Source organism: Lepisosteus oculatus, chromosome 24 (genome assembly GCF_040954835.1).
Source record: "Lepisosteus oculatus isolate fLepOcu1 chromosome 24, fLepOcu1.hap2, whole genome shotgun sequence".
Lineage (NCBI taxonomy): Eukaryota > Metazoa > Chordata > Actinopteri > Semionotiformes > Lepisosteidae > Lepisosteus > Lepisosteus oculatus.
Window position 1 is genome coordinate 3,009,281 of NC_090719.1, and position 18,541 is coordinate 3,027,821.

The 18,541-nt window shown below is 50.8% G+C and overlaps 1 protein-coding gene across 1 annotated transcript; it reads left to right on the forward strand.

Annotated features, from left to right (window-relative positions):
• The first annotated feature begins 14,561 nt into the window (after positions 1–14,561).
• ier3 (immediate early response 3) lies at positions 14,562–15,922 on the forward strand. Its single transcript, XM_069183400.1, has one exon. It carries the CDS (start codon positions 14,696–14,698, stop codon positions 15,326–15,328), a length of 633 nt encoding a protein of 210 aa, XP_069039501.1. The 5' UTR covers positions 14,562–14,695; the 3' UTR covers positions 15,329–15,922.
• The last annotated feature ends 2,619 nt before the right edge of the window (positions 15,923–18,541 follow it).

Sequence of the window (18,541 nt, forward strand, 5' to 3'; positions counted from 1 at the left end):
GTCTTGGTGTGTTCGGTTCCGGATTTGTGTATCGGGCTGTGTCACTCCAAGAAAGGGAGATAAGAGCCTCTTTTTCCCAGCTGGCCTCATCCATTACAGTCTTTGCAAGGAAGCAGATCCGGGAGCAAGCGGAACTGATTCATCCGAAAGGCAAAATCCTACAAAACCCTACACAGAGCCCTAGCAGTGGCTTCTGGTTGATGTGTAAGGCTTGTGTCATCCACCCATCCACCTGTTGTCACGCACTCCTGGTGAGGAACACAGAACCCGGAGCTCATCCTAGAGACAGCGGCCAGACTCCGATCAGCTTCCAGTTCTGCCGGGGGAGAGAACTCAGCAGGGCTGCGGCCCAGTGTGTGATGGGACTGTCTCAGCCTGAGGGACAGAGAGTGAGCCTCTCAGTTCATAGTGTTTGATTTAGGCGGTGCCTGGAAACGTCCACTGATGTGTTCTTTTTAAAAAAAAAAAATGTCTGTACGTGTTCTGTTCATCAGGTGGGTTTGGGCAAAACTGTCAATATTCAGCCAGGCCAATGCAGCTCTTCGGACCGTAAAACATCCGAATCGGAATGAAGGAGTCGGCCCGTCTTTTCGGAATGCTGAGAAGAACACGCAGACTCCACGCGGAATGGGCTCTGTGGCTCAGGATCTGCGCCTGTGGCTGGGAGGTTGCCGGTTCAAATCCCACAGCCGGCAGAGGAATCCTACTCCGTTGGGCCCCTGAGCAAGGCCGTATAAACGGCTGACCCTGCGCTCTGACCCCAGCTTCTCTCCCTGTCTGTGTGTCTCATGGAGAGCAAGCTGGGGTCTGCGAAAAGACACATTCCTAATGCGAGAAATTGTATCTGGCCGATAAAGTGATGTTATTTTTTATCTGATCTGAATGGTGCTCCAGTTCAGACTCGAATCTAGGACCCGACAGCTGTACGGTAGCGAGGAATCGAGAGCCATCGGGGGCTGAATCCTCACGGATGTTACTGCCGGTGCTCGAGCCTGCGGGATCGATATCCGGCCGGGAGCCCCTCCGTGCTGCTCAGATTACCGTCAATATTTGGAGGGAATGGAAGGGTTGTCAAAGAAACTCGATATATATTTAGGAAAGGAATGTCAACCGAGAGCAACACCCATCCAGAGGCGCTGAAAGCATCGCCTGTTTATCCCATAGGCAACGGAATAAAAAAAAAATAAACGTGTTTTTTGTTCCTTCTAATAAATGAAGTGGGAGCAGTCTGTGCCTCCTGGCGGGCAACGCTCCCTCTAAGCTCACTGGGTATGAAATCGGCGCACGGAGGAAACTGAACGGCGCACCAAAAAATTAATAAAAAAAAAATATGATAATAAAACAAAGCCGGTCGTCCATTGGAAAATGCTAAATTGACCAAATGGGAATGACTGCGAGAGGTCCAACCCGGCTGTGGGCATTATTATTATTATTATTATTATTATTATTATTATTATTATTATCGCTACTCGATCATCGATATCTATGCTCTCGTAGTCTCACAGCTCATCGCTCCTGCTCGCTCCGCACTCGGGTCTCTACGCCCGGGCTCGTCGAGTCGCTGCTTTTGGATCTTTGTGCTTCTGTAAGAGTGACTATATTCACAAAAAATAATGTCAGGTTTAAGAACTTTACACACACACGCACGCTCAGTGTGTGTAAAACACCCATGTTTATGTCACTGGAGGGGGGGAACTTGACATTTTGGCGCACACCGGCCATTCTGAACGAAGAGGGAACACTGGTCTTGGGTGCGGCAGGGACAGTGGCGGTGATCGTGCCGAGGGGTCAGTTCCGGTCACGGAGGTCCAACCACAGCCACCTTCTGGGTGAATGACACTGGGTTCCAACACGCCCACACCTTCCTGGACCCTGGCCGTCCAGGCGCTCTGATCTCACCAACGCTCCGGCGGCGCCGGGAGTGACAGAAAGCATGAACGTGCCTGTTTTCTCTCTCCCTCGAAGTAACAGGCTTTAACGCACGTCTTCTGTCCGGACAGCTGTCTCCTCTCCTCCTTCTTTTCAGTGCTCGGGCAAGTCCAGACCCACGGCCAGCCGCTGTATCTGCTCGGAACCCACGGGAGGAAACACGGGCTTGAAGTTTCCCTTCTCCTCCTCCTCCTGCTTGTGGTCGCCGAGCCGCGGGGGATTAGGGGGGGGGGTGGGACGTGTAAAATCAGGACAGTGCCCGCCTGGGCCCTCTGCGCTTTCCAGGAACGAGACAGCGCACTGTGATCAGTTCTGAAGGGGGGACTGTAAATACAGGAAATACTATGAAATAATTTGAAAAAATATATATATTTAAATACAAAAGGCGAAAAGACAACAAACAGGGGTACACACGTACAAATATACAGATGGAAAAAACCACACAAAACCAAAAAAACACACTTTGTCCACAGTACAGAGGTTATGTGGCGTTAGGGTGTTACATTGAATAAGTTTATCTGCTAAAATAAGCCTCACCCAGCTTATTTTAAAAGACTTTCAGTGAATGAGACCACAGCTTGAACGAGTTAGAAAAGTCTTCAAAGCGTATAGGATGCTTTTTTTTTCCTCTACACGTGTGGATGTCACATTTTGCAAACAAGAGAATAACGGTTACCACGACACGCACTCCTCCGGATTCGAGACACCAAGGACAAGATCTTTAAAAGCTTAGATGTACACGGTGGAATAATTAGGAACTCCGGAAACCTTTAGTGAAAAACAAAATAGCCAATCGCTAGACGACACTGGCGCTCCTCTCGGTCTCAGGGAAATCGCAGGGAGTTACGTTGCACGACCTATGAGACGCGAACCAGCCCGTGGGCGGTATTTTTGCAGCGATCAGGGAGGCAAGCCACACGTTTTTTCTATCACCGCCATAGTTACTGTTATTCGTTTTAACTTCTTTTAAGCAGCTTTGGCATTCGGCGAGGGGCGAGAGGCGGCGGCCAGTCCGGATGGACAGACTAGAGGGCCGTTGAAGCCCCCGTTGGCTAAATGCACACGGGCACTGCGGAGGGCAGCCTTGCAATGGACCCCTGCCCCTGTCCCGGCCTGCCGTGCGCTGTGCGCCCCAGTTCCGCGTGCGTTTTCCGCTGAGCCCCTGATCCTGGGCTTCTGAAGCTGCTCACCACGCAGATGCGGGTTGCAGTGGTGAGGGGGGCACTGGCACTCTGCCCCCCCAACAGGGCTGCGAGCTCCGCTGTGTCACCGGCCCCGGGGGGTGTGATGTCACTGCTGTAACCTGCTCAGCTCTGCTGAGCCCCCCGTGCCTGAACTCCTCCTACTCCTCCCCAGCCACTCTCCTCCTCTTTAATAGGACGACTGCAGTAAAAACACTGCTGTGAGAGGCGGGGAGCAGGGAGGAGGGCCTCAGGTGTTCCTCCCTCCCTCCCTGAGGGCAGGGCCCAGCCTGTTGCCTACTTAACCAGCGAGAGGAGAGCCAGGTGGGGGGGGGAGACAGAGGCTGGAGAGAGGTGTGAGCGGAGGCGAGCAAGCTGGAGAAGGAGAAACGACCGGGTGCCGAGAAAGAGAGAGAGAGAGAGAGAGAGCAGGACGCCGAGAGGGGGAAGAGACCGAGGAGAGGCGCTGCAGAGGAAAGAGAGGGGGCAAGGGCACTTTGGATACTGACAGAAAACAGGCCTGCTGCCAAAGAGGGAGAGAAAAAACCGAGGCTCAGACGAGAGCAGCAGGCCTCCTGAGAGACGAGAAAACAGGGCACCACCGGGCGTCCCCGGCTCCGGAGGACTCCCTGCTCGGCCCTCTGCCCGCGGCTGGCATGTGTGCCCGCTGTCGAGACGCCCTCCCCCGGCCCTGGCAGGGAGTGCAGGCGGGACAGACGCCGACCGCCAGGCTGCTGGCCGACCCCCCGCGCCCCCGGCCCAGGGCCCGCCGCCCCCCGAGGGTGCTGTACCCACCCCAGGTGAGGAAGCGCATGCCCCGGCGCGAGGCGGGCAGCGCGGCCAAGCGCTGGCTGGCGCTGCTGTGCGCCGTGGTCTGCCTGCAGATCTACGCCGAGGAGGCCCAGCCGGAGCAGGGGGCCCGCTCGGACCCTCCCCCCAGAACGGCGCGGGGGGCGGGCTCGGAAAATCACCCCCTGGCCTCTCCGGCGCCTTTTCGCGGCCCGGAGTCCGAGGCGCCGCCTTTGCCCTCCTCTTCCTCCTTTTGGACCCCCCCCAACTTCCTGCGTGTCGCTCCAACCGGACCTCCGGGGGGTCAAAGGTCAAGTGTCAGAGGGCAAGGGTCAAAGGATCTTGGGGGGTGCCCCAGGCCTGGCGTGTGGTCCTAGCCGAAAGGCAGAGAGGGCAGCGTTGCCGTTCAGTGACGCAACCTTTCCACTCCGGCTGACCCTCGATCTGATCAGCTTGAACTGCAGGCGCGGAAACTGTGTGCTTCATCCTTCCTCTTGTGAGGGTCAGAAAGGAAAGATGTAACCACATCCTACAGTAATAACGCTGACGGGTCCAGCGGTCTTTCGCAACGCAGCCTACCTACTCTAGAGGAAGACAGCTAGGGGTTTTTATGACTAGCAAAGCTGATAAAATGCTCAGGTATGTTTGTTTTTATAGTATTTATGTAGTACTTCTCTAATGATAAAATGAGTAAAGGGCGATCAATGTCTCACTGTATGGGGAGATAGTTCTTTGAACCCTGTGAAAGTTCCCTGCCTCGGGCTATGATGTTTCTGATTTTCAGGCACAGGGTGGTCTTGTTGTCTAGCAGCTTCAGAACCAGGACAGAGCAGGTAAAACAGTAACAGCAGAAAGTTGGCAAATCACCCTGCATGTCTGGTGCCTGCTACACTTTTTGTATCTGGTAATAGAAGCTTATTTATCCTGGCTCCAAGCCTGGTTGGAACACACCCACATGCATCAGCACACACACATATAGTGTAGCAGTTGGGAGAAATGCACTTTTATTGGGCCCGTTTTTATTCCTGCTGGATCAAAAATCTTTTTTTTTTTTGCCTTCCCTGGCTATACCTAAGCAGTTTCCTAAAAGTTCAAAGATTCAAAAGTTCAAAAGAAACTGTTCAAAGGAATTCATTCCTGATTAAGCCAATACCTTTTGTTTACATTGACAGATGCAGTTTTGTATGAATCTGTATTTAAATTGCATCCCTCTTGTTCTTATCTGCATTATTCTTGATGTTCTAGAATTGCACCACTGGAATATTATTGCACTGACCTGTATTGAATTCAAATTGTACTGTTGTATTATGATTATTGCACTACCTTGATTGGTATTTTCTCTGCCTGTGCATCCCGCCCTGAACTAAACAGCCTGTTAAGCAAATAAATAAGAAGAAGAAATAAGAGTGTTTTGGTTATTCTCGGTCAGTGCTTTCGATCCCTGCTGATGTCATACCATTTAGAACTCACGTCCTGCATGAACAGTGTCTCACCTACGTGGCTGAAACCCAGCAATGATGGCAGCCAGGGTGAGGGACAGTGACACACAGAGATTGCTACGGAGGTGCCTCGACATCTCCTTTTTACATGCATTTAAAATGCAGAACAGGAGGCACGTCTTTACACAAAGGGTGGGGGGAGCGTGGAACAACCTCCCCTGCCATGCCCTAGAAGCCGATACCCTGGGTTCTCTCGAGACACAGCTGGGTGATGAGATCCTCAGCTCAATTTAGCTACCGACTACCAAGCGATCTTTTTGTTTTTGAAGTTTTCAGACCATAACAATCTTCCAACACCCGACCGCAACAAAACACAGCAAGCTCATGTTAAGGAGGGGAATAGGAGGATAACCGACAGCATTTCTCAGACGTGACAACATGATCACGCCATCAGGTTTCATAGAAAATGTAACCACCGAGAGTCTTACCCAGAAAGATGTTAAGCTTGAAATGGTTAGAAAAGGTCAAAGCCACATGAGCAAGACCAAGAGAGAGTTTACAGCACTAGGATGAGGTCAGTGGGCACCGAACCCTATAGTCTGACATCAACATCGTCTGGATCTGACTACACTCTCTGACACATCATGCACTGATGACATCATCATGCACTGATGACATCAGCACTGCTTCTGCGAAGACTCCTACAGCTGGACCCCAGGTGCAGGGTAGCTTGCGCCACAAAGTGACTGCAGAAATCTAAAGCTGAGCTTTAAGGTAGCTACATATCAGAAAGGTCATTTGAAAAAAATGAATATCAAAGCTGTACAGTAGTATTGAATATATGGAAAAAAGACTCAACTTTATTAAAATAAGATGGGAAACAGAAACCAACACAATGATTTCTAGGGATCAGTGGAATTATGATGTGTAGATTTCAACAGGGCTCAGACTTGGAGAGGGTTCTGTTGGGAGAATTTGACCCGGATTTTTATCAGCCCTAAAATTCAAGCCAAAAAAGGCAGTAGTTCACAATGTTGGGAGATTCTGTGCAGAGCAAGATGCAACTCATTCACACACATTTTGCTCATGCCCAAAAATACACCAGTACTGGAAATCTGTAACTCTTAATAATTTAGTAAATGTGAAGATACCATTTGAATTTTCTGTTATATATACTTGGGCAATTTCGACCTTGATGATATTGAAGGAAAGGGTAGATTATATATTAGGGATTCTTCTAGCAGCTAGTAAAAAAGCAATTACACAAAAATGGCTTCTAAAAGAACTTCCAACACGGGCACAATGGGTTAATGTTGTGAATGAGATCTATATCATGGAAAAAATAACCTTTTCTCTCAGACTGCAGGCTTAGCAAAGACTGGGAAACACGGATCCAATTTATCTCCCTACAGGAACCCGATTCTAGTTTATGAGAAAATATGCAGTGATATCTGTGTGTGGACCGTTTTTTTAGTTTGTTGTGTTTCTTATCAGACAACTGTTTGGCCCTCCATACCTGCTGGCATAGTGGACATAGTTCGTTTTATTTATACAATGTGGCAGAAAGGGAAGATGAAGGCAAATGTTTATCCTGCTGTTATGGTTCTGTCGTTTGTGAAACCCTTTCGTCGCTAAATTTTAAAAAAAACTGAGCTCGAGACCACCTCCTGCATCTCTGACTGAGCCCCGCTCCTGGTGATCTGCTTACGCTGCAAAAGCGCGGGGGCTTGGCTAACTGTAAATATTTTGAAAGCCCGGGCGCGTCACCCATCCGGTTCGCGTGCTCAGCGGGGCTGCTTCTGACCCCCTCTGACACCTCGGCCCACGCTGGGACTTTTTTTTTTTGAAGCCTCCATCCCACCGTGCCGGACAACGTGGGGCCGCGGGGGGAGAAGAACTGTTTTTAAAACTGAGGGGGCGGGAGTGGAGGTGACTTTACACAAAGAGTGGCGGGAGACTGGAACGCGCCACTCCGCCGCGCTGCTGAAGCCGACACCCGGGCTTCTTCCAAGAAAAACAGCTCGTGAGATCCCCAGCTCACAATGAGCTGTTCGAAGAGTGGCCGGGAGAGCCACCTCTCTCATTTGTAACGTTTCGCCTGGTTCTTGTGTGAACAGGTGAATGAATGATCCCAGAGCGTAGCGTCTGGTTATTGTACGCATGAAGCAATGACTGCATCTATTTGTTGTCTTCCCAAGTGTCATTTCTTATTGTTTCTCAAGCCACACAGTGTTCTGGGATTCCTGCGCAGACAGCTCCTGGTGCCAGCAGCATGTATCATTGAGAACTGTGCCATGGCTCTTTTTCACTAAGTGGCAGGGCGGCTCTGTCAGTTAAGCAGGGCTTAAGACAGGCGAATGAGCTCACTACACAATCACGCCCTCATTTTCCCTGGAGAACAGAACCATCTACTGTCACAAAGGTCTTTCTAGACAATTCTATCTGAAGCTGATCTAGATCGGATAAACTCGCCTACCTCGACTCCTGAGGCTCAGTTTTGGAGAACTAATGAATCCATACCAAGCCTGTCCGGACTTGAACGTTGACTTTTAAATCACAATCATTGATGATATAACTCTTATAACCCCTAATGGGAATATGTCAATTTACAGTTTCCGATAGACAAGACTGTAATACTCTTAAATTAGGTTAAATCAACTGCAGTTCTGTCATGGGTAATTGACTCATTCAACCTTAAATATTTATAGCCTGTGATATATTTGAAGTCCTACTCCTCGCTTGTAGGGAACAAGCATGTGCTATTGGAGCATGGTATCAAATTTTGTGGTTCGTTTTTTTCAGTTCGTTTTATAAACGAACGGAAAATCGACACAGATTATCTAGGCAACCGCTGTTCCTCAAACGTGGTGCCAATTTGATCGCTAAAAAATGACTATTGACGAGTGCTGTCGTCAATAATTGCCAAACAAAACACAGTCCGCGTAGGACAGAGGGGCGTGGGGATATGAGGTGCGAGGGGCGCATTCACACATACACGTGCTGGGAAAACTTTACAGCTGGAAAGCAGAAAGGAAGAATTTGAATCTCAATCCCCATCAATCTCATTGATACCTTCTATTTACTTTTGACACACGGAATTGAATTGATGGGCTTTCCCCTTGAATTCAATGAAATGCGTATTTCATTTGCACAGTTCATCATTTCTGCTCTTACCTGGGTTATTTTTCATGTACTAGATTTGCACCACGGTAGTGCTACTAGTGCCGCAACTTGTATCGAACATCATTTGTAATGTATTATTGTTGTTTTTGTTTGTATGTTTGCTGCTGGACTGATAAATGAATGAAACCCCATTTATTCCAGGAAGGAGGATAAAAAGAAGGCTATTTCATTCCGAAAGCAAGAAAAAAAAAAAGATCTCCGACTCTCGGCGGCCTGCTTTTTCGTTCTCGGCTGACATCATACGGTTCAGAACTCACGCCCTGCATCACAGAGTCAGCGATGTTGGCAGCCACCATGACCGACAGTCACACACAGAGAATGCCTGTCATTTCAGTTGGGAAATCTCTTTGGTTTCAGCCCTGAGAGGCTGAGAGAGAAATACCTCACATAGTTTTGGGTGCTCCTCAATGCAAATTCTCTCCAGTGTCGTGACTCAGCAGCATTTCCTCTTGGATTTCCCTCTGTGTGATTTGCCAGCTGCGAGCGGCACATATAGATATGTAGAAAGATCTATATCACAGGTGTGTGACCTGAAAGGGCTTCCCACGGGAATCTGGGCCTGGTGACAGCAGCTATCCTCAGCCAAGAGGGTGACCTCACCGATTCTTAGAAGGGAACAGCCCCCTGAGAGGTTCAGTCAGCCCAGGTGGTAAGAACGCAGTGATGTCACCCTGAAACCCAGCACAGCAGTCCCAGCAGGCCGGGGAGACAACTGTAGCAGGTGTGCAGTCCCTGGAGGACTGCCTGTCCCGCCGATCACAGGCATTCGGTTGTCCTCAGCCGTTCGACACTCGTTTCTGTGGTTCGCCTCCTTTCCTCTCCTAATCCTCAACACCCAGGTGTGAAGATACCCAAAATGCTAAATTCCCTTTATCTTAGCAGCCCGCAGGACTCTGTCCTCATACGGCTTGGCGCACTGTTAAAAGAAAAACAAAAAACACTTTCCTGGTGTTTCCTTGTGGACGAGGCTTAGGGGGGCGCCAAAGGGGTCAACGGGTCTGGACCGTGGTTGGGCCTCAGCACTAACTGCTACGGTTGCTAGGGTTACCAGCGTCAGGGGAAGGGTCGCACCTGGATCTGATGCGGGGAACTGAGAACGTGTGGGGAGAGACTCGGATACCCCATGGGAACCCCCCCGGGCGCCGACGTGCTTCTCCGGCTGCTCCGCAGACCGCGCTGAGGATATTTCGGACATGGCGCTGGCCGATACAAGTTGCGGCACTAGTAGCACTACCGTGGCCCGGACATGTACCCCAACAACACCCACTCGTCTCTGTGCCCCGAAAGAGATGGCAGCCTTCAGCTCAGATCAGTGTCATGTGCACAAGCGCAAGGAAATGCGGACGTGGATGTGGGGCTCCCGATACAAAGACATCAAGGAAACACCGAAAACATAAACACGGAACAGCAGCAGCAATAAGTTAAATAACATACATCTTAGAAAAATAAACCCCACCAGTGTGAGCCGGTGGTGGGGGTAGAGTTCAGTAATCTGACAGCTTGTGGGAAGAAACTGTCTCTGAACCTGGACTTTGTGCCTTTATGCTCCTGTAGCGCTTACCAGAGGGCAGGGGGGAGAAAAATGAGAAACCGGGATGACTGGTGTCCTTCGCGATAATTCCAGCCTTCCTGGGACAGCGAGCTGTAACAATGTCTGAAGTAGAGAGAAGCTGTCCACTGATGGACTGGGCTGACCTGACCACCTGATGCTCAGGTGACCTGCGTTCAGGGGAATTGTGTTCAGGTACTGTAACTCGGGCTCAGGTAATGCGTGTTCAGGTAACACACATGCTCAGCTAACCAGCATTCAGGCGAATTGTATTCAGGTACTGTAACTCGCGCTCAGGTGACCTGCGTTCGGGTCAATGGCGTTCAGGTACTGTAACTGACGCGCAGGGGAGCAGCTGAGCTAAATTTAGATCCCCTGACCTCCCTGGTATGCCGTTTACCTGAAGCCAGATAATCCGAGCTCCGCTCAGAACAAAAGACATACAGGCATGGGGGGGGGGCTCGGTGCCCCAGAGGGGAACAGCCGCAGGCCGGTGAAACTGGATGTTTTAACGGCCTCCTTTGTCGACTGAAGGTCAGCGAAGACGTCAGCCCGGAGATACGGCAACTCTAAATTTAGCGCGTTCCTGCTCTGTCAAAACCTTTTGTTTGCGTTTTCCCATCCGCTCTATTATTTTTTTTCCCCCAGCTACTTGGCATGACAATCCCGGCGAAAACGCTTCAGGAATACGATGAGGATTGAGGCTGAGAGAGCGCCAGTCGACCGCAGCGCACGACAGCCCCCTACTACAATGCAGTTTGAAAAAAAAAAGTGGGGGGGGAACGTAATCATTTCAAAAGCACGGATACTAAGGCATCTGGGCGCTGTGATTCACAAAGACGTGATCTCATCTGCTGGTATGTTTTCTGTAAATAAAACACGGCCGTTGATCAAACTTTTAACAGTCACCACGCCTGGAGGGGTCAGAGACGAAAACGGTGTCACGGCTCTGGAATCGAGCAAGCGGACCTGTTCCCAGGGACTGGGGAGTGTCCTCTTGTCACAGGCCCGGGGAACCGAATCTCATCGGCCCTGTGCATCCGAGAACCCCCCCGTCACCCGACTGGAGAAGCCGCGTCCGCCGAGTGGTGGGGCTGCTGGCGCAGACTGGCTGCAGTTCAGGGGTGCACAGAGTGGGGGGGCTTTCCCGTCTGTACTCCCGAGACCCTCGGAGAAGACGTGTGCCACCAGACACTGCAGGGCATGAACAAAACGGGACGCGCAAAGCCCCCAAATCAACGTAATTCATTTTGACGGCGCAACACCCCTGGTGAACAGAGGAGGGCGTCCTGGACGGATTAAATAAACGATGGATTAAACGATACAAGCGCTGTCAGGGGGAGGCCCGCTGTGTCCCTGCGGCGGTTTTAAAACAGACACGCCCGCCCCTGAATCCCGGACAGGCACTGAAAAGGAGGTTGGGACCCCTGATCCTTCATTATCCTCACGAAAACTTTCCTTTAACCAAATTTATTTGTATAACAACAAACCGCTGCGTCAGTCTATGTGTGTGTGTGTGGGGGGGTACTTCTGTCTTTTGGGGGCTTTGTTTTTCTTCAAATTTACTCACCACACCGACAGGTAAACATATGCCCTCCCACGCAGAGGGGGAAATAATGTCTGATTCACGGGGCTATCTTCAAAACATCCTTTTCTGAACGCGAAGTTCGTCTTGAAAAGCACGCCACAGCTCGGCGGTTTTCCAGAGGAGAGAGAGAGAGAGAAAAAACACGGCCGTGTTTCCTCCATTTTAGAGCGGCCCTCGAGCACCTCCTGACCTCGCGAGGCGCCTGTGTCCACAGTCACGCACGAACACCCGAGCAATCCGGATGGCGTCGAGAGGACAATTTTCTTCATTTCCCTGATTACACGATAATCCGCCATCAACACTTGGCTGGGAGGCGGTATTATTTATAATTGAGGGTTCTCTCTTTTTTTTTTCTCCTCTTGCAGCGTTAATTAAAATGAAGTCATTACCGGCGCGGCGCCTCCAGTCACAGTGTGAGTCACAGTGTAATTCACGTTAAAATGTGCACACGCGGTTTTTTTTTTCTTCTATAGACATTCCTTAGGCCCCTTCTAATCTCATGGTATTGCTAAGATGGTGTAACCATTACTTAAACCCTGCAACACCCACGTTAGGACACCTAACGAAGCACAACTTATACTTCTGTCTTGCCCGAGACATTACCAACGGTAAGTGGGCCCCCCTCTTATCTACGCCTGCAGGCTACCCAAAACCCATCTTAAATTGGCTCCATCACTCTGCTCTCCTCCCCCCTGAGAGCTGGTGTGTGGGGCTGCGCACTGGTGGTGGTGGAGGGGAGTCCCCATGACCTGTAAAGCGCTTTGAGTGGAGTGTCCAGAAAAGCGCTCTATAAGTGTAAGCTATTATTATGATTAATTATGATGAAAACCAACAGCAGCACCCGGGCAGCTGCACGTCCGCCCGTGTCCGTGAACGTGTCCTGGGCCGCCGTTTGGCGAGCAGCGGTCGTGGGTTGTTTTGTTTTTGGGAAGAGCAACTGGTTTTCCGGGCAAAAAAAAAAGCACGTTTTACAGCCGCACAAAGCGCAGTGGAGGAGTTTAAACAAAAGCTGCCTGTGTTCTGGGAGCTAGAGAGAGAGAGAAAGAATCCGGAGGCTGTGCTGGAGGGGTGACGCGGCCCCAATGTCAATATTTTCCTTCTCCGTCCCGCCGCGGGATAACTTTTGTTTTCGGTTGTTTCGCGGAAGGCGTCCAACTCCAACGCTTTTGCTTGGAGGGGGAAATACTACCCTCATTTAAAAAAAAAGGGTATCGTGTTGTATACTTATCTGGGCATTTCGCCACGCTTTCTCTGAGATGCGATCTCTGCTCTTGCAATGGCTGGTACCGCTGTAGGCCGGGGGCACCGCTCGTCAAAGAGGTTTCGAGGAAGTTTCGAGTGATATTCATCGCTTGTTCCACAAGGAAACAAGCGTTTGGCGCGGAGCTAGCTTCTGCCAGTCCTTTATTTTAGATCCGTGCGTATCTCTAACCGTGGTATCTCTAACGCCTGCTATTGTAGACACAGCTAAGGTGGGCCCGTCCCCACTGCGGAGATAAGGGATCCCTTTGAAATCAGGACACCCCGCTGCATTGTAACGCGGGCCGGAACAAGCGAAGGTTCATTGCCTGCCGAGAAGAGAAGAGAAGAAACGCGACGTTTCGGGGGGGGGGGGTTGTCGCCCGGAGAAGACTCCACAGCCGAAACGTTGTGTTTATTTTCTTCTCTTTCCGGCAAGGAATGAACCTTCGCTTGTTCCTTTGCTGCCTACGCGTGCTGACGCAGCTCCCCAATTGAACTGCTTTAAGATACAGGTCTGTGACAAATGGGTTTGTTTTTTTAAATACATGTGCACGGGAAGGAGTTTTGGAGATTCAATGCGATCAGCTTCTCCCCACCATCACTTCTAGCACATTGTAACACACCGGAAGAGAGCCAAAGACCCATTTTCCACCCTCGGATTTGCCGTGTCCTCAATCGGCCTGTTCTCACGCAGGAAGCGCGATGTCTGCTCCAGAGATTAAAAAGAAAACGAGCTTTAGAAGCTGGACGCTTCCCCAGCTGGGCCGCCGTCGGTTACCCACGCCATTGAGAAATGAAGTGTAGTTTTAGGGGTCTTAAAACACAGCTGCTGCCCCGAAGCGCCTGCCTGATGTGGCCGAGGGCGCTCATCGGGAGACCGTCTACGGACCCATTCCCAACGCCGAGGCCAGAGACGGGCCGGCCGCTCGGCCAGCGCTCCGGAGTACAGTCCACGCCTGCTCGGTTCGGGGACCCCGCCGGACACCGCGTTTCTCACACCTGTATGTGTCCTGAGAACAGCTCCTCCGCGACGTGACGTGCCCTCTGGCTGCAGAACCGCCTGCTGCCGCCGCTGTCGCGCAGTCCGCGATTCAGATCAGCAACACCCGCTGAATCAGAAGGGAGCGTTTCTCAGAATAAACGAGATCATTGTCAGGACCAGAAGGTCACCGAACGAGTCTTCATTGTGGGCAGCAGCAGCAATAAGGGGACAGATTCGGTCAAACGCAAGGTGTCGATACTTAAGTCAAAAGCGTAAAATTATGAATACGGTGTAAAAGGAAGACACTCTGTGCACCTTTGAGCCATTAAAAGATATGTGTTGCAGGTAGGGCGAGACGTGTATGACGGGAGTGCTATTTTTGATGCGGCTGTACACCATATACCTAGAGAAAAAGGCAAGCATGTGTTTTGCCGTTAACCACCTGTCTCAGAGATGGTATTATGCGTGACAGCAAGCACGCACTCGTGCGTGGATTCTGCCACACACACACACACAAAAATCCCAATAAAATTCATACAGCTGTTATATCAATGATGTGGAGCTGGGTTTTGGAAGAAAGATGGGAACTTTCTCTTTTGTGAAATACGGTTCTAAATTTGGACAGCGCTGTGACGCGAGTCGGGGGGGGGGGGGCGGGACAGAGGGCTCACCGCTTCCCTATAAAAACTGGCAAAGCCGGCTCGTAGAGCAGATCGCGCAGCAGTTCTGAGCAAAAGTGGTGTGTGAGGCTAGAGCTGAGCTATTTCGAGTGTGCTTGACGACAGACGTTTCAAGAGCCCTCAGACGCCAGAGATGTACGTGAGATCAGACAGCCTGGTTCTGTCCGTCCCCGCAGGGAGCTGCTACCCCGAGTACAGCTCCTACAGGCCCCTGCCGCGAAGGACCGAGCCCGAAATTTTCACTTTCGAGCCGGTTGCTGTGCTCGAGCAGCGCCGGAGCTCGCTGCTGCGCCCCCGGAAGAAGACAACGCGGGTCATGTACCCCTCCAAGGTGCGCAAGTACCTGCCGCCCGCGGAGAAGAGCCCCGCCAAGCGCTGGTTGCTGGCCCTCTGCTTGGTGCTGTCCTGGCAGATCTACACCGAAGACCCCACGGCGGAGCCCGCAGCGCCGGCCGAGAGCGGCGCCCCGGCCGCCCCAGGCGGCGAGGATCTCTCCTCCCGTTACCAGTTCCTACCTTTCCTCTCCGCCGAGCTGCCCCTTCCCGAGGTGGAAAGCTTCGCAGCCCAGGGCCCGCAGGAGCAGGAGGAGGAGAGGGCGGCCGGAGCCGAGGTGCCGAGCGGCGGCGCCGAGGCGGAGGGCGCGCCGGGCCCGGATGAGAACGTCACCTGCCCCGGCTGGCTCTCCGACGCGACCGGCTCGTCTCCTCGCAGCGGGAAAGACGGCTGCGCCCTGGATGTCCTCTCTCCTCTCTACCCCACCATGTGAAGTGGGAGACCAAGGAGCAGATGGACTTGAAACGCACATTTTTATATATCTATAGAAACTTAACACCGGGATGGTGAAGAAAACTGTGCGTTGCGCCGAGAAGCTCTAAAGTCGAGTGAGGACGACGGAGGAACATCGAGGAGACGCGCGGCTTTGGAAAAAGAAGCAGAAAAAAAAAACCTGTTGCACTTAAACGGTGGGAAGACACCGCAGAAACTGACTTGAAACTTTGTTGATATTTTGTATTCGTGAACTGAAAGCAAATGGACACTTGACTTTGATGTATGAAGTTTTAATGTATTCGGTGTTCTAGCTGGGGGAAAAGTGTTTCAAAACAAAGAAGCACCGTCGCCCGGGTTGGGGAAGTGCAATTACTCTTGACACGTTTTTCTCTGTGGTCTCAGGAAAAGCTGCGAAAACTTCACTAAATCTGAACAAACAGCTGCAATACTTGAACAGTTTTCCATGCATCATTGTTTGTATTTATTGAGCCTATTTATTCATTATTCTATTGTTATTTATTGGTTGGATGTTATTTATGTATTTAAGTGGGGAGGGGAATTAAAATGCTCGCTAATAAAACACTTAAACCCATCTTCTGTTTTCTCCTGTTCTAAATTCATAATCGGGGAAAAAACGTGAGCCGCACAACACGTACAGAAATAACGGCAGGTCTCTCTGGGGGGGACTTAATTGTGGAGAAGCGTTTCACACACCTAGTGCTGCCGGGTTTATTGACGTTTGTCGAGGAAACGCTGAGAGAACGTGTTCTCTTCAAGAGTAGCACAGGTTCGGACTGCAGCGGGTTGTTTTTTGGAAACCGAAACCTACGTTGTCTCTAATTAAGTAAATCAATTAGTTCACGCATCGCAGCAGTCATTTCGTACGGAAACAATCACTGCGTTCTCCCTCATCAAAAAGTCCGGCTCTCTAGCGCACCGGAAACGTTCTTTTCATCGCGGATTGCCTGGAACTGCCCCTGCGGTTGATGACGAAACGGAAGCGGATAGTCTTTACCCTTGCGCCACACCGCCTCAGAGGGATAGTTTAGTGCCTTTATGCTGAATGGGGAACCCAGAGGTTCTCCAGTGTTTTTCCGTCGGTGCGTCTGCAGATGACTCGATACAACCACCCCCCCACACCCTCAGCTTCATCATCTCAAAACGGTGGGAGTCGAGTCGGAGCTGGGAGACGGAACTGGTTACAGGTTCATTTCTCTCATTCCCAGTTAAACCACAGTCGTCCAGGAAATCCCACTCCCGGCACCTGTGATCTCAGCGTGTTTAGCCGCCCCACGACATCATTAAACCCGCAGGACGCCTCGTCACTCTGTTAATTAGACTTTTGTCACTGCAAGCCCAGGACTCCTGGCTGTGCCGCTGCAGCGAGGCCACGCGAAACGAGAGCGCGGCGCAGGAAACTGGCGACTCTTAGGGGCAGCGCCGACGTCCACCCCAACCCGGGATGTTGGGAGAGCCGGGCCTGGTTTTACGGAGAGCCTGTCCCCCATCCGCGCACTCAAAACGCCTGTGCACGCAGGACACCACAAGACGACACTGCTTTCACAAAGACGTCAGGTCCGGACCGGGGGGTCGGGTGCTGCGTGTTAAACTCACCTCCTTGCAAATGACTGCTATTCTTAGATTACAAGAGTGCTAATTTCTCCTAGCGAGGGGGTAGCTAAAATGTTTGTGCCCCGTTTCAGGGGCAGGGCGTCAATAATAATAATAATAATAAGGTTTATTTTATATAACGCCTTTAAAGGAGGCTTCTCATAGCGCTTTACAGAATGACATAACATAAGTACATTACTTTATGAACCCTTTACAATTTCTTGCATTGTGAATTCATCTTTTCGCAGACCCCAGCTTGCTCTCCACAAGACACAGACAGGGAGAGAAGCTGGGGGTCAGAGCACAGGGTCAGCCATTGTACAGCGCCCCTGGAGCAGTTGGGGTGAAGGGCTTGGCTCAGGGGCCAAACAGAGTAGGAGTCCTCTGCCGGCCACGGGATTTGAACCAGCAACCTTCCAGCCACGGGCGCAGAGCCTGAGCCACAACAAAGTACAAAACGAAGATACCAATAGCAATGTGTTTGTTCACCCTCTGAGTGCTTGGTTTTGGCAAGCCTGGCTGTCCTGGTAGAATTCAGACTGTGGGGGGGGGGAGTTTTCTGCTTTTCCTTCTCACTCCTCTTCCTCTTTTACGGGAACGAATCTGAATTTGAGCTTGGAGCACCCTTGCAACAGCCTTGTGACAAGGAATTGATTGCAACCAGGAAGGCTCATTTTTCTGGAAATACCCAGGACTCCTAAAACCCTGTAATATTCCACCCTGATCTGGCACCCAGAGAAGTGAACGGAGAACAGTGAAAGCCAAGAACAGGTTTGGTGAGGCCTTTCTATTAGCTGAATTCATTTGGTGAAGTTCCCCTAGACCACACCTGGCTGGCACATTTTTCCCCAGGGATGAGGAATTTTACCAGCGTGAGGAAAGACAGAAAAACTCTCCAACAGCAGCACTCAGGCCCTTTGTGATGGCACAGTCATCATTCCCTCCCAGGGCAAGTCCCAGCTTGCAACACGCTGAGTTACTCAGAGTCAGAAAAATGGAGTTTGCAGTCTTGTGTTAAAATAAGCCATAATTAAAATAGTGCAGTCCTTTTTTTTTTAGAAGAGGCGGTCATTTCTTATAATCTCAGCAGCCAGGATGAGTGCTGGTGAAAGAGGAACGTATATATTTGCCGCGTGGAGTTCAAAGAAATCACCGAGGCGGGAGCACTGAGCTGTCAGCCTGGGCAGGGCTTGCAGATCCGCCTCTGACCCACAATGGAAACTGCCATTGCTTATTAAGAGTGATTTGGGGACAAGCCAGGAACTGGTCTCTGGGGTCTGAACACCATTATCAAGACACAAGACACACTTGTTTCAAGAATGTATCCTATCCGCTACGTTGTAAAAGCACAAATCACCATCTACATTTTTTAAACAGCTGCTTGCATTGATATTTTGACTGTATTTGGCTGACAAGTTTATGCAAAGCAATGCACATTTGCTCCCATATGTAGAGGGCATACTACTGAAGCAGTCTGAGTGAAGGATACAGCTGCAGGGTCTCATCTGGGTCTTGTAGCCATAATCGTCCTGTTATGATTTCTTGGAACTGGTCTTAAAATGGGAAACTTCCATCCATCCATTTTCCAACCACGTCTTCC

What these genes read in the sequence shown, in the direction of transcription:
- ier3 (XM_069183400.1), top strand. Translation starts at nt 14,696, where the DNA reads ATGTACGTGAGATCAGACAGCCTGGTTCTGTCCGTCCCCGCAGGGAGC.